The sequence below is a fragment of the Ranitomeya variabilis genome, chromosome 5 (assembly GCF_051348905.1).
Source record: "Ranitomeya variabilis isolate aRanVar5 chromosome 5, aRanVar5.hap1, whole genome shotgun sequence".
Classification (NCBI taxonomy): Eukaryota; Metazoa; Chordata; class Amphibia; order Anura; family Dendrobatidae; genus Ranitomeya; species Ranitomeya variabilis.
In genome coordinates, this window is record NC_135236.1 from 417648655 (window position 1) to 417664493 (window position 15839).

The 15839-nt window shown below is 41.9% G+C and overlaps 1 protein-coding gene across 2 annotated transcripts in view; it reads right to left on the reverse strand.

Annotated features, from left to right (window-relative positions):
• Positions 1-4650: 4650 nt before the first annotated feature.
• The window catches only part of TBK1 (TANK binding kinase 1), a 77419-nt gene continuing 66230 nt past the window's right edge, over positions 4651-15839 (reverse strand). For both annotated transcript variants that reach the window (XM_077265214.1, XM_077265215.1), the window contains exons 15-21: positions 15307-15383; positions 14515-14554; positions 9419-9520; positions 9243-9339; positions 9019-9125; positions 6656-6727; positions 4651-4851 (exon numbers count right to left, since the gene is read on the reverse strand). In XM_077265214.1, the coding sequence (XP_077121329.1) occupies positions 4800-4851; positions 6656-6727; positions 9019-9125; positions 9243-9339; positions 9419-9520; positions 14515-14554; positions 15307-15383 (547 nt within the window). In that variant the 3' untranslated portion in view covers positions 4651-4799. The remainder of the gene's footprint in view (positions 4852-6655; positions 6728-9018; positions 9126-9242; positions 9340-9418; positions 9521-14514; positions 14555-15306; positions 15384-15839) is intronic.

A 15839-nucleotide genomic window follows, 5' to 3' on the forward strand; every position in this document is an offset into this window, starting at 1 on the left:
ACCACCATCAAGGACCGAGCTGTACAGGTGGCTGCTATAGCTGGTCTCAAGGATCCAGCCGAAGTCTCCCACGCTCCTTTAAGGAAGATATCAGCTTTCCTGTCTAATGGGTCCTTTAAGTTCCCCAGGTCGTCAAAAGGAAGAGATGTTTTTTTGCACGCCTTGGCGACTGCCGCGTCTAGCTTCGGGACTTTATCCCATGAGGATGAAGCCTCCTCCTCGAAGGGATATCTTCTTTTAAATGCAGGCGGAAGTGACCCCTTCCTCTTGGGCTTCTTCCATTCCCTCGAAATTAGTGTCTTAATTTTATCGACCACTGGAAAGGCCCTTCGGGATTTTCGCTCTATACCCCTGAACATAACGTCCTGAATGGAGCATTCCGACTGGGTGTCCTCTATCCCCATAGTACTGTTGACCGCTTTAACCAGATGGTTAACTTTATCAAGGGACAAACAGGCCCGACCAGACTCCAATTCCTCAGAGGAGGAAGAAGACGGAATGGACCCTGAGCTCAGCTCACCCGAGTCCGAAAACACTTCTGATACAGGGGATGACGTTTTAACTTCCGTTACCCGAGATCTGGATCTCACAGAACTTCTAACTTCTTGTCTAACCATCTCTTTTATAGTAGAGGTCAGATCAGGAGCCTCTTCCTCTAGTAATTGTTGAATACAGGGTCTGCACAATCTTTTTAGATACCCATCCGGAAGCGGCTCTGCACATTCGGCACACTGCTTATGTTTGGCCTTAGTTAAACACTTCCTCCCCTAGTAAGGAGAGAGGGAATATAAGGGGAACAATCCATCAATAAGTGAACTTTCACTGAGATCACTTACCCAGCCATAAATGAGTGGTACCGTAGATGGGGGGTCCTTCGTAGCCGGTAATTCCTTACGGCTTGAGGACTCTGGTCTTGGCTTTTGAGCCCCTTTAGCTCCACCAGCGCGGCTACTGCCACTAGACTGACGCTGGGAGCTCCTTCGAGGCTTTTCTGACTGCTGAAGCGGTGGCTGCTGCTGCTGGCTGCTCTGAGTTCCTTCCGGCGACTCCATCATGGACCGAATCAGGAACACTCAGCAGCCTCTGTGTGCAGCTTTAATAAGATCCAAAGGGTACCGCCCCCGGATGGGGGTCAGCAGGGAACTCCAGGTGCTGATTCGATATGAATACCGATGGGGTCCGCTGCTCCGTGCCGCGCCGCCGCTGCCCGCAGTAAGACAGTCGGACCCCCCCCCCCCCCCCCCCCCCCGAGGCCAGGCCCGCCCCAGACGCCGTCATCGGCCGGAAAAGGCGCTACTGCGCATGCCCGGCCGCGTCATCAGGCCGCGCCGCTCGCCGCGTCATCCGGACACGCCCCTTCCGGACGCCGCAGCCGCCCGCAAGCAGACAAGCGGCCCAGGATGGGAACAGACCCCCCGGATCGATACGGACCCCCACCGCAAGAAACGGGCAGACCCAGAGGACCCAGCAGACGCAGCACCAAGCCCCCCACACAGCAGGTACAGCTGCGGCCACCATAGAAGCCAGCCTATACGCCTAAGGCTGCTTCCTCCTGCTGTCACCTACACAAGCAGTCCCCCTGCCGTGTGGTGCTTCCGGCCCCCTGATCAGGCCGAGGTAGGGGACCCCCGCTACCTGCATCGGCCTGTCAGGAGTGGGATCTTCATATCTTCGACCTTCTTCATAAGGCCTGTCTGAAGAGGTTCCGCTGTCAGGGACAGGAAACCAACTGATGCGGGAGAGAGGTACCGCCCTTTTATGTCTGTAGGTTTCCTGTCCCTGAAGGGCGGATCCCCTCTCTCGTCGTGCTGTCATGGCGACTGAATAAACTTCTCTTAATGATCCAGGAGCAATTTGGTGATGAACAGTGCCTTTCCCATCATCATGGTGATGAACAACGCTTTTTCCAGCATGATGGAACTCTGTATCATAATGCAAAAAGTGATAAGTGGCTTGGTGAATAAAAACATTTACATTTTGGGTCCATTGCCATGAACTTCCCAGATCTCAATCACATTAAAAACCAGTGGTCAGTCCTCAAACATTGGGTAGACAAACAAATCAAAGAAATTCTGATCATCTCCAAGCACTGATTAGACGAAAATAGGTTTCCAACGGTCAGGCATTGGCCCAGAAGCTGATATCCAGCATTATAGGACAAACTGCAGACATCTTGAAAAATTAGGGACAACACTGTAAATATTGTGTCTTTGTATACATGTGATGTATAAAAACTTAAATACTTATTGTTCTTCAGGAACCATACATATTTTAGTTAAATATTTCTAACACTGCAGCAGCAAACTGTGAAAAATAAAATTTGTGTCAGTCTCAAAACTTTTGGCTATGACAGTAGGTTCCCATCTAAAGAGGTTGCCTCGTCGCTGGCACATGAGCTCACACAATTTGATCAAACTGTGAATTAAGTGCCTCACTTTTGTTAGTATAATCTGCACAACAGTAACTGATTTCAGATTTCATATATTTAAAGGAGTTTTCCCTTGAACAAAACTTCTATTTAATTAATAGATTTTGGAATACTAATAATTTCCACAGTCCGGGGTGTTTAAATAAAATATTGCTATGCTGAGAATCTTATAAATGTGCCCTTGCTGTGTACTGTGTAATGGCCGTTTGTGACCGTACAGGGACATGGTCTGATCATAGCACAGCTCCTGGGCAGGAGAGGAAGCAAAAGAGAGGATACAGACAGGACAGTATGGGATTGCAGCTGATTATTAATCTTGTAAAGTGAAACATCTCCCTGCCTGTTTTTAAACAATGCTTTACTTCAAACAAAAAATCATTTGTGATGCCCATGCTGTAATGTCTGTACACTTATTTCTCGTCCCCATGCCCAGTTGCTGTGGTATGATCAGACACAGCCATTACACAGTACACAGAAAGACACATTTATAAGATTATCTCAGCACAGGGACATTTACCGCAATTTACACCCATCCAATTGTGGAACTTATTATTATTCCAAGATATACTGATTAAAATGAACGTTTGTTCTTGTGAAACCCCTTTAATGTTCGCATATAACTAAGGGCACATTTATTTATATGGTGAGCGCATTGAAGGGACACAGACATGTCACATAATATAAGAGATTGTGAAAAGAATAAACGCCAAGGAGAGGGGGATTTGATGGAATGGAGCCTTTAGTTATATGGCCAATAAAATCTTTACAGAACCAATGGCTGTTAGAGTAGTAGAGTGAATAGACACAAAATATTATATACGAAAACAAAAGCTCGCTTTTATTCAACAAGACTTTTTTTTAATATATCCAATGAAGGTTAATAGTTTTCTGCAAACAACTTTTGGGTCCACACAGATCATATAAAATATAACACTTTACTGGAGAATATAAAGCAGACTAAAGTAAAATAATTATACTACAGGGTGGGCCATGTATATGGATACACCTAAATAAAAAGGGACTGGTTGGTGATATCAACTTCCTGTTTGTGGCACATTAGTATAAGGGAGGGGGATAACTTTTCAAGATGGGTGGTGACCAAGGCGGACATTTTGAAGGCGGCCATTTTGGATCCAACTTTATTTTTTCCAATGGGAAGAGAGTCATGTGACATCAAACTAATTGAGAATTTCACAAGAAAAACAATGGTGTGCTTGGTTTTAACGTAACTTTATTCTTTCATGAGTTATTTACAAGTTACTCTTTGTTTACAGCCATTGACATGTCGCAGGCGTGAGGAGCGGATAGAAATTGTGCTGATGTCTGATGAACGCAGTACCCGGGTCAATGCAGCAGAGTTCAATGCAAGACACCCTACGCAAGAAAACTGTCCTGTTCCAATTTTTGTTTTGCCCATTCTGCAAATTCCGCGCGCCGATCTGGCATCAGTCTAACATCCCTTCGGGGATATCAGCTACTCACAAATTGCACCGTTACAAAATCCAGCTGCTGCAGCATCTCAACAAGGATGACCCAGATCGGTGCGCTGAATTTGCAGAATGGGCAAAACAAAAATTGGAACAGGACCCTCAATTTACACAGAACATTATGTTCAGTGATGAGGCAAACTTTTTTGGGTGGGCCATTTATATGGATACACCTAAATAACATGGGAATGGTGACAGTGTTCTTGCGTAGGGTGTCTTGCATTGAAATCTGCTGCAATGACCCGGGCACTGCATTCACCAGACAAAAACACAATTTCTATCCGCCCCTCACGTGTTAACCTCTGCGACATGTCAATGGCTGTAAACAAAGAGTAACTTGTAAATAACTCATGGATTAATAAAGTTACATTAAAACCAAGCACACCACTGTTTTTCTTGTGAAATTATCATTAAGTTTGATGTGTCACATGACCCTCTTCCCATTGGAAAAAATAAAGTTGGGTCCAAAATGGCTGACATCAAAATGGCCGCCATGGTCACCACCCATCTTAAAAAGTTTTCCCCTCCCATATACTAATGTGCCACTAACAGAAAGTTGATATCACTAACCATTCCTATTTTGTTTAGGTGTATCCATATACATGGCCCACCCTGTATATTTTTAATTCAAATAAGCATTAACTATATATGCATTAAGATATTATCTGTACACTATTCAACTCAAAATTACAGTACTTTAAGAGTTTAAGAAACTGGACAACGGCAATTGAATCAATCAAAATTAGAGTGAATTCAGCCATCACCATATATTAACATTATAATACATATATACATACATCTCTGGCACTGAAAGTACAGATAAGGAAGAAGCAGGCAAAAGATAAGGTTGAATGAAATGCCACTTCAGGTTAAATGAAGGCCGTCTATATGCAATCCACATTCCGAAAGCCCCCATCCATGGTCAAAGCCCCAAATCTAGGAGAAAGAATAAAGCAAACCAACCTCAGAAATATATAACGTAGTACAACAAACAGGACATATGATCAAAATGGCTAGCCTTACAGAGAAAACAACACATACCAATATTTAATCAAGAAAACAAGCATTATTCAACATGTCAGTAACCAGCTCAAGACTGGGCCATTTTACCCATTGTACATTTGGTTTTAAACAGTTTTAAAACATGTTCTTGCTTACATAATGAAATAATTATTCCCTCTTTTTCATTATATATGTGACCTAATTTTTACATTTTTTATTTTGCTGATAATATGGAAAATGTAAAGAAAAAACCCTGTATTTTTCACTTTAAATATTTGTATCCAACTATAGAGAATAACTAAAAAAGCATTTTAAAGTGGTTTCTGTAAATGTTTTATACATTGTACATGTTTTATTTTGATTACAGTAGGGCTAGAAACAACGATTGTTTTGGGCTGTGATTACGATTTAAAAAGAGAAACCACAGTAGTTTGAGAATAAATGGCTTCACCCAACCGCTAACCAGTGGAGAAAAAGTTTTGCTGTTATCATTCATATTCTCTGAAAAAAGGCCAAGAAAGCAAAAATTCTGCCGGGTATGTAAACTTTTGAGCACAACTGTACATCTAGAATTACTTACAGCATTTTTCGGACCATAAGACGCACCCCAAATTTTCAGATTTTGATGTTGTTATGAGTGATTCATTACTTAAATTTAAGAGGGGACTGGATGCCTTTCTTGAAAAGTATAATGTTACAGGGTATATACACTAGATTCCTTGATAGGGTGTTGATCCAGGGAACTAGTCTGATTGCCGTATGTGGAGTCGGGAAGGAATTTTTTTCCCCAATGTGGAGCTTACTCTTTGCCACGTTTTTTTTTGCCTTCCTCTGGATCAACATGTTAGGGCATGTTAGGTTAGGCTATGGGTTGAACTAGATGGACTTAAAGTCTTCCTTCAACCTTAATAACTATGTTACTATGTTTTGAGCACAACTGTACATCTAGAATTACTTACCGCATTTTTCGGACCATAAGACACACCCCAAATTTTCAGATGGAAAATAAGGAAAAAAATATAGTGTGTCAAATGGGGGTCTGTCTTACAGTCCGAATTCAGGTTACCGGGGGGGGATCGGCACAGGTGGAGGAGTGGTCACAGGGGTTGTTCGGTGATCCAGGCTGGTGCGGTGGCCTCCAGGAAATCCCATCCCAGGCTGGTGCGGTGGCGGTGCTCCTCAGTGGGGTGGTAGCGGCGGGGCTCCGCCGGCATTTCGTGAAAGTCCAGAGGCCCCCCGCAGATCCAGTGCTGCAATGCAGTGGCCTCTGGGAAAATGGCAGCTGGGGGCAGTGCATGCTCAGATTCAGATCTCGGCAACGAGATCTCATCCCGACATCTTGGGGGACGAGATCTCATTGCCGAGATCTGAATCTGAGAATGCGCCGCCACCAGCGGCCATTTTTCTGGAGGCCACCGCATCGCAGCACTGTATCTGCAGGAGCCTCCGGGCTTTCAAGAAATGCCGGCAGAGCCCCGTCACTGAACAGAGCATCACCACCATCACCCCACAGAGAAGCAACACAGCTGCACCAGCCTGGGAAGGGAGGCTGCATCACCCTGCAGCGTCGGACCGTGATCACCGCCATAGTATTTTGTAAGTATATTCCTACCACAAGATGCACCCTCATTTCCCCAAAAAAATTTTTGGGAAAAAAGTGCATCTTATGGTCTGAAAAATACAGTAAGTAAATGGACAAAATGCTTCTTTTTGCCAGAAAAAGACTTGTCCCGTTTACCTTTCCAGGATGTGGTTATTTTCTGCCAACTCTTTGACAACACCTTCCATCTCTTCTTTTAATTTCCGCATTCTGATAATGAAAAAAATATGTATTTTTTTGTTATAGGTTTGATGATTTCAAGATGGTAAAAAGTAAAAAAAAAATTGTGCGCTTCAGACTAGACATTTAGTGATGTCAAAGTTAAGTTTCAATGGCAAAAAAACTAAATGCCTATACTATGCCCTTATGCCTCAAACATTTCTCCTCAGGGAACGCATATAGCCCTATACATAAAAAAAAAAAAACGACTTGAGCTCTAAGATAAGCAAAAAAATATAAATGCAAAAAATATGTATCAAAATAACAAATAATTTATTAGAGTCTTTAATAAATACTTTTTGTAGTTCTTTTTTTGCTTAACTTAGTGCTCAGGTAGTTTTTTCTTGTATAGTTTCTGCTGTCTACTTGAACCTTATATAGTATAATATTTGCTTATATTAGGTTATTGAATTACTCCTTTTTCTCTTTGGTATAAACCACATATACCCGTACCTTAATTACTGGTTATTGGAAAGTAATAAAAGTTAGAACTGCAACGTCTTCATAAAATATTATATTGTGTAAAGTTATATCATGCAGATAAGGAAACCAATTCTCATGTAATATTCAGGCCATGTGCACACGTTCAGGATTTTTCGCGTTTTTTTTTCGCGTTTTTTCGCTATAAAAACGTGATAAAAACGCGAAAAATACGCTTACATATGCCTCCTATTATTTACAGGGTATTCCGCATTTTTTGTGCAAATGTTGCGATTTTTTCTGCGAAAAAATCGCATCGCGGAAAAAAAGCGACATGTTCATTAAAAATGCGGAATTGCGGGGATTCCGCACACCTAGGAGTGCATTGATCTGCTTACTTCCCGCACAGGGCTGTGCACACCATGCGGGAAGTAAGCAGATTATGTGCGGTTGGTACCCAGGGTGGAGGAGAGCAGACTCTCCTCCACAGACTGGGCACCATGTAATTGGTAAAAAAAAAAGAATTAAAATAAAAAATAGTCCTATACTCACCCTTTGATGGCCCCCGAAGTGTTCCCGCCTCTCCGGTGCATGCTCTCTCTTCGGTTCCTATAGATGGTTTGGTTCAGGACCTGTGATGACGTCACTGTCTTGTGATTGGTCGCGTGACCGCTCATGTGACTCACCCGACCAATCACAAGCCGCGACGTCATCACAGGTCCTGAACCACACCGGCATCTATAGGAACGGACGCCGCTGAGGAGATCGTCTGGGTGAGTATAACCATTTTTTATTTTTTTTATTATTTTTTAAACATTCTATCTTTTACTATAGATGCTGCATAAGCAGCATCTATAGTAACAAGTTGGTCACACTTGTCAAACAGTATGTTTGACAAGTGTGACCAACTTGTCAGTCAGTTTTCCAAGCGATGCTGCAGATCGCTTGGAAAACTTTAGCATTCTGCAAGCTAATTACGCTTGCAGAATGCTAAAAAAACGGGAAAAAAACGCAAAAAAATTATGCGGATTTCTTGCACAAAATTTCCGTTTTTCTTCAGGAAATTTCTGCAAGAAATCCGGACGTGTGCACATACCCTTAATGGAGACTTCTACTCACTGATTAAGTAATACATTTTAACTTACTCTATCTTATTTCTCCATCTTAGCAGATGAGGATGTAAGGTGTCAATGCCCATAAGATGACAGCTGAGTTTCAGCAGGATCAGTTGACCATCTAATGTGCTTGGGGTGTCCTGGCTCATTACCAACAGGATTTCCACTTATTTTTTTATGGTAGCAGCACATTAAACAATAAGTGGAAATCCTGATAAAAGTGATACTAGTGCCAGTTAGTTAATGGATTTGGGCAGATTGATTTGTGGTACTGTGGTCCATTGGCCAGGTCCGTAGTCTCTGGCTGCTGTATAGGAGGTTTGCAATCTCATACCATTCGGGATCCCTTTTGATTGGCTGGGCTGGCGCAACATCATTGCAACAGGATGCACAGATGACAGCACTAGTTTCAAAAGCCACGCCAGGGTTCCTGGAAGAGATTTACAAGCCTCCCATCCACTGGCCAGAGACTAGTGACCTGGCCAATGGACCAGAGTCCGGTGAACAGATCTGCCCAACTATAAAAGTAAACAAACATATATTCACAGTAAAGTATCATGAGACAAAACAATGGAACAATAAGACAGAACAATGGAAATCTCTAAAATAACAATATAGAATAAAACACCTGTTAACTACGTTTTTAGAATATTTTAAAATGTTTAGACAACCAAGCCAAGTTACTGATAAAGTTTTCTCATCCTTATGTAACTAATTGATGCAAATGAAAAGCCAAAAATCACTCACCCAAGGGTCATTTCCACTAAGGTGTTGGGGCTGGTATAAGTTGGATTTACTGTTGGCTTTATTCCCCCTGGATTGGGAAACATTTTTTGAGGCATGTTTTCTTGATACTGCAATTAGATTATTAAGAGGTCAAAAAAGACATATCAACGTCAATATTCAAGTGTATAATGATAAAGTATTAATCTAAATATTTATGACAAAATCCTCATTGCGCGCAGTCATACCTCATTAATGTAATGCTGGCACTTTGACACTTCTTCAGCAATATCAAAGCACTGACTTTTTAGTGTGAAGAGCTGTTTCCTTAAGAGCATCATCTTTCTACAGGGAAAAATAAAGGATGATAAACTAACAAGACTTGCTCCTGTAAGAACTCAGTAAAGAGACAACCTGCGCCTACCTCATCCACTCCTGCACTTTACTGCGGAAACTCTCATACTTGCTAACACATTCATCTGTGAACAGCGTGTGGGCCTTTGTTGCTTGAATGCACAGCTTCTGCCTGCACAGAAATTAAACTGCATGTAAAGAGACTGCCACTGACATTCTTATTAATCAAGACTGATTTTCAGTATTAAAATAAAAAAACACAGAATGTTCAATTGAGGAAAAGCCCCCACTTAAAATACTGATAGATTGGTAATTATTAGTGATCAGCGAAGGTGCTTGGATAATAAACAGGCAATCCCTGCACGTGTTGTGGCTATCGCACAGCTGTGAGACATGCGGCCAGTGACTCGACCATATTCTTCGAGCATGCCCAAGACCCTTGGCTTTAGCCATACTGTTTGGTGCCCTTGCCTCCTACTTTTTTCCCCATATACAGTGGGGAAAAGAAGCATTTGATACACTGCAGATTTTGCAGGTTTTCCCACCCACATAGAATGGAGAGGTCTGTAAATTTTATCATAGGTGCACTTCAACTGTGAAAGACAGAATCTAAAAATAAAAAACAGAAAATCACGTTGTATGATTTTTAAATAATTAAAATTGCATTTTATTACATGACATAAGTATTTGGTCACCTACCAACCAGCAAGAATTCTGGCTCTCACAGACCTGTGAGTTTTTCCTTTAAGAATCCCTTGTACTCTGCACTCATTATCTGTATTAATTGCACCTGCTTGAACTCGTTACCTGTATAAATAAACCTGCTCACACACTCAGTCAGACGTCTACCTCTCCACCATGGCCAAGACCAAAGATCTAATGACACCAGGGACAAAAATATGAACCTGCACAAGGCTGGGATGACACCAGCACATGTCCACCAATGACCTTCAGCATGATCCACAAGAGGCATGGAAGAAGGTAATTTGGTCAGATGCCAAAAAACTTTTTGGTATCAACTCCACTCGCCGCATTTGGAGGAAGAAGAAGGATGAGTACAGTCCCAAGAACACCATCCCAACCATGAAGCATAGTTGGGGAAACATCATACTGTAGGGGTGCTTTTCTGCAAAGGGGACAGGATGAATGCATTAAAGGGAGGATGGATCGCGAGATTATGACCTGTAAGAAAATTGAAGATGGATCGTGGCTGGGTCTTCCAGCATGGCAATGATCCTAAACACAGCCATGTCAACTAAGGATGGCTCCATAAGAAGCATTTTAAGATCCTGGAGTGGCCTAGCCAGTCTCCAGACCTGAAGCCAACAGAAAGAGGGAGCTGAAACTCAATGTTGCCCAGTGACAGCCCCGCAACCTGGAAGATCTAGAGAACATAAGTACAAAGGAGTGGACCAAAATCCCTGCTGCAGTGTGTTGTGCAAATTGGGCAAGAACTACAAGAAACTTCTGACCTCTGTTATTGCAAACAGAGGTTACTGTACCAAATATTAAGTTCTGTTTTTCTATTGAATGAAACATTGATTTTAAGCAATAAAATGCAAATTATGTAAAAATAATACAATGATTTTCTGGATTTTTTTTTAGATTCCGTCTCTCACAGTTGAAGTGTTCCTACGATAAAAATTACAGACTACTCCATTCTATGTAGGTGGGAAAAGTTGCAAAATGGACAGTATCAAATACACCCACTGTAGTTCTGCCCTTCTCTGGCTCTGTAAATCCACAGCTGTGATCATAGATCACAGTGGGTGGAGATAAAGGGAAAACAAGCAGGTGGGAAGGTGCACTTATCGTATTTTTCCGACTATAAGACACACCGGACCATAAGACGCACCCCAAATTTTCAGAAGGAAAATAGGGGAAAAAAATTTGTCAAATGGGGGTACATCTTACAGTTCGAATTCAGCCTACCGGGGAGTGGTTTCAGCACAGGTGGAGGAGTGATCACAGGGGTTGTTCAGTGGTCCAGGCTGGTGCGGTGGCCTCCGGGAAATCCCATCCCAGGATGGTGCGGTGGTGCTGCTCTGTGGTGTGGCAGGGCTCCGCCGGCATTTTGCGACAGATGCTCTGTGGGGCGGCGGTGCTCTGTGGGGCTGCGGTGCTCTGTGGGATGGCAGTGCTCTATGGGACAGGGGCGGCGGTGGTCTGTGGGGGGTCATTATCCCGGAGGCCACCGCATCGCAGGAATGGATCTGAACGAACCTCCGGGCATTCACGAAATGCCGGTGGAGCCCGGCCGCCCAACATGCCACCGCTGCCCCCGTCCCACAGAGCACCACCACCCCCAACCCACAGAGCACCGCCACCGCTGCCCAACAGGCCGCCGCCGCAACAGAGAGCCGCACCAGCCTGGGAAGGGAGGCTGCAGCATCGGACCGGGACTGCCGCCACGGTATTTGTAAGTATATTCCATCTATAAGACGCACCCCCATTTTTCCCCAAAATTTTTTGGGGAAAAAGTGCGTCTTATAGTCCGAAAAATACGGTAAACGTTTGGCCACACCATGATGCATCGGACTCTTGTACTTACTTTGAACGTAATTTTTTGCTGACAGACGCCATTCAAAACTAGTAGAGGTCCCCAAATGTTTCCCGAGTTCCCTGTACTCTCCATCTCAGGCAGTTTTACATTATATATATATATATATATATATATATATATATACACACACTATTTGAAACTACCCCTTTGAAGCAGTCTTCTTCTCAATGTCGCCTACTTACTTTTTTATGATAGGCATTTTTTTTTTACTTTTTGAAAACTAAGGTTGGCTTCACACATCCAAAACTCATGGTCCAAGAGGTCTCCTTGCCTGAACTCATCAGCCTTGTAAATGCCAATGCTCTTAAGTTTGGGTTAGGAGACCTGCAGCCAGTCCCTACTTAGGAAAGAGAATGTTGGATGTGTGAAAATGGCCTTAGAGTGTGTGCAGATTATGAACGTTTTCATTAATAAGATATCTTTGGAGGTGTCACATATTCACGTGCACAACAAACTTATGAGGAGCCACAACATCTACCTGAACAACATGAATACATGAAAAATGAATGGTCTAAATTTTATAGATGTATCCCCAAAAAATTATAGTATAAAGAGCAGAAAAATCAGAATTGTTTTTAAAATACAGCATAACTAGCAGGCTTTATGGTGGATCTCTCATCAGATTTCACAATACAAACTGCACATTATTAAACAGATCTTAGACCTGATGTCGCTGGTGTAGTTCTTAAAAATACATGTCAGAATGGATGCATAATCTGGACACTAAAATTAGTTTTGTTTTTTTTTATATATATTTTTTATTTTTAAGTACAGCTAAAGCGAAAATGCTCACTTTAATAGTAGTTGGGAAAACTTTCAAATAAGATGTTACAGCCGTTCTGACTTGGGTTTTCAAAGTACACCACTCACCAGGTTTAAAATAATTTTATTATTATATGCAGATTGTATTGTAAAATCTGGTGACTGATCTGCTTTAAGGGCTTTTTTGACATGTTCTCTATAAGAAGAATGCTGGGGTTCTTCCTAAAATTTAAATTAGTATTTGAGACAGAAATAAAAGCCCCATAAACATGCAATTTTGTGATTAGGAGAAGAAGACAATGATGTCTGTTAGAGCTGGACAATGGAAAAAAGTATTAGCAATTTCAATGATATAGGTCCGTATTTACCTTGCCTGATCCACCGCAGCACAGAGGATGACAGACACCCCCTCTTTAGAGCAATTAAAAAACCGAGAAAGCTATGCGAAACGCGCGTCAGGGGGTCTCCAGAGTCCCAGGCACTGGTTACTTTACTTTACCATGGGTAAGAAACTGTTTGTTTAATATGCATTACAAATGGTGTTCCTGCGTATTTTGCATGGAGGACACTGGTCCATATGAGAACTAGAATTATGTTCTACCATTGTGTGCTAATACAAATATTCTTTTAGACACTTACACCATGGTGATATACAAATTTATGTGTCTGTGACGTGGATGTTTTTGTACTAGGGTCTCCCCTTTTTTCTTTACATTTTTTGTAATATTGTCTTTTTACTATGTTGTTATAATAAAATATTGGTTTTTATTCAATATTTCGTATAGAACTCCATTTTTTCTTGTTACTTATGAATATCCGGAGTATACGGTACTGTCCTTATATATACATGGGTAGACCTCGACAGCTTTCTACAACTACACACGGTGTGTGTGGGATCCATGTTATTTCTGTAGGTGTTTTTTCATCACAGCACTGAGAGTAGCGGCTAGTCACCTCGAGCAGCACCTTGAGCAGCGGCTACAGTCACCGCGAGCAGCACCGAGAGCAGCGGCTACAGTCCCCACACACAGCACTGAGAGCAGCGGCTAATCACCGAGAGCAGCGGCTACAGTCACTGCTCACAGCACCGAGAGCAGCGGCTACAGTCCCCACACACAGCACCGAGAGCAGCGGCTACAGTCCCCACACACAGCACTGAGAGCAGCGGCTACAGTCACTGCCCTGCTACATTGACAGCTGACTCTGTGCTGATACACCACAGCTGCGCTGGCCTGTATGAATGAAAGCCGATGGCTTCTTTCTGAAATTTCCAGTTGGCCAGGCACCTTTCTAATGCTATTATCCTGTTAATAACCCTCTATCTCCAGATAAGTGATATCCGATGTGACAAGTTCCCTTTAAACACCCTCTTGAAATGTTTTGAGTGAAAATGGCTTTTTGCACCAAGCAAAATCCCAAAAGGTTTCCTAAACAGAATGCTGCATCGACCTGTTTTTTGTTTGGATAAGTTGCTGCCAGCCATAGCAGCTTTCTACTAGCTTAAGATAATACCACAAAAGTATTTTTCTGTGTTGGTCAGGTATAAAAACGTATTTTTGCTGGGGTACCTCTGCATCTTCCAAACACATTAATGTCTGGGCCAGCGCTAATTAAATGTATATTGCTAGTTCTCCCATTTTTTTGACATCAAGATAAAGCAATTCTCTATGGTGGCACGACATCCTGTGAGTTCTCTTGGTAAATGATATTGTTCTAATTTTACAGTGTTCAATACAGAAAGTAAAGTACAAATCTCAGTGAAGAGCAAGCTTCAGGCTGCAATGACAAAAATCCAAGGCTGCTCAATGTCAGTGATTGCAATCTAAGGTCTTAGGACTTACTTATCAAACTTGTGTATTTGTTCTTCGTTGTATGAAAGTCCTACAAAAAGACAAACAAAAAAAATTCAGAAAACTTGCAATTTTCACACTTGCTGTTCAGTATAGAAAACCTTTCAGCATTCATATAAATCAGACATTAATACAATGAAAGCCAACATCTCTGTATAAAATACATAATACAGAATCCACCAGTCACAATACCGGATGGACACAGATCTCGTCCTCCCCCTTCCCACTCAATGACCTTTGCCCTAATCAGAGCATTATAACTAAATACTTCAATACAACTTAGTGGGGTCTAAATCAGTCTAGTGTTGTTTATGTTCATGTGGCTGCTGAAAAATACAGGGAGTCTAGTATTAGGCCTAGTACTCAGTGCAATGAAATATGGAAAAATGTAAAAAAAAAAAAAAAACACATCAAAAACTGATGCATAATTTATCTAGTTTTTACGCAGTCTCCCAGTCTTATGACATTTGCTTGAAGATGTACAGACTAAGCACTTAAATTGTTAATGGGCTGAAAGCAGAACTAATGCCTACACTTTTCCCAGACAAAAGCTATTGGATGCACCTGGCATTTCACTTTTGGTGGCTTGTACGGGTGGGATAATTTTCATCATATGATCTTTGATCAGATAACTCCACTTGCACTAGTATAATAGTACTGTGTCTGTTTTTTTTATTATTATTCATAATTTCCAAAAATATGTTTTCATAAGACAGAAAAGCAAACAGGGAAAAATCTTTCGAAGAAAAGAAAGGCAATCAACATGAAGAAAAGCGGACTCACTACGTTGTGCTTTATCCTTCTTGAACTGACAGCTGATTTCTGTTATCAAGCTGAGTAATACTTGCATCTTCTCCACACTACCAGAAACAAAATTAAAATAATATTACTGGTTGACGCATTTCCAGTTTGTAGACAATTAAATCATATTCATAAGATGTTCATCCATCTTAATCCTTTTGTGTTCCTTTAAAAAAATAAAAACCAGCAGCAGTGCTAAGGGGATTCTTTCAAGTTCTTAAATGGGTAACATTACAAAATCCTTGTAAAAACAAGTATGGTAACTTTAATATTTACCTATTAAAAATTCTCTCCAATCTGAAGAATGAAGAGATTACCTAGCACACTAGCAGGCTCATGCTTAGAGCTTACTCCCGACATTTTAAAGCAGGCTGCATCCGAGCAGCATCACTGCCCCTGCGCTTCTCCCATTCTGCAAAGCTGCCATTACTAGCAATTTGGGAGACTGCTCAGTTCGGACCAGTGGCGTGGTCATGCCATTAGCACTGGTCTGAATTGTCAATCTTCAGGAGTGC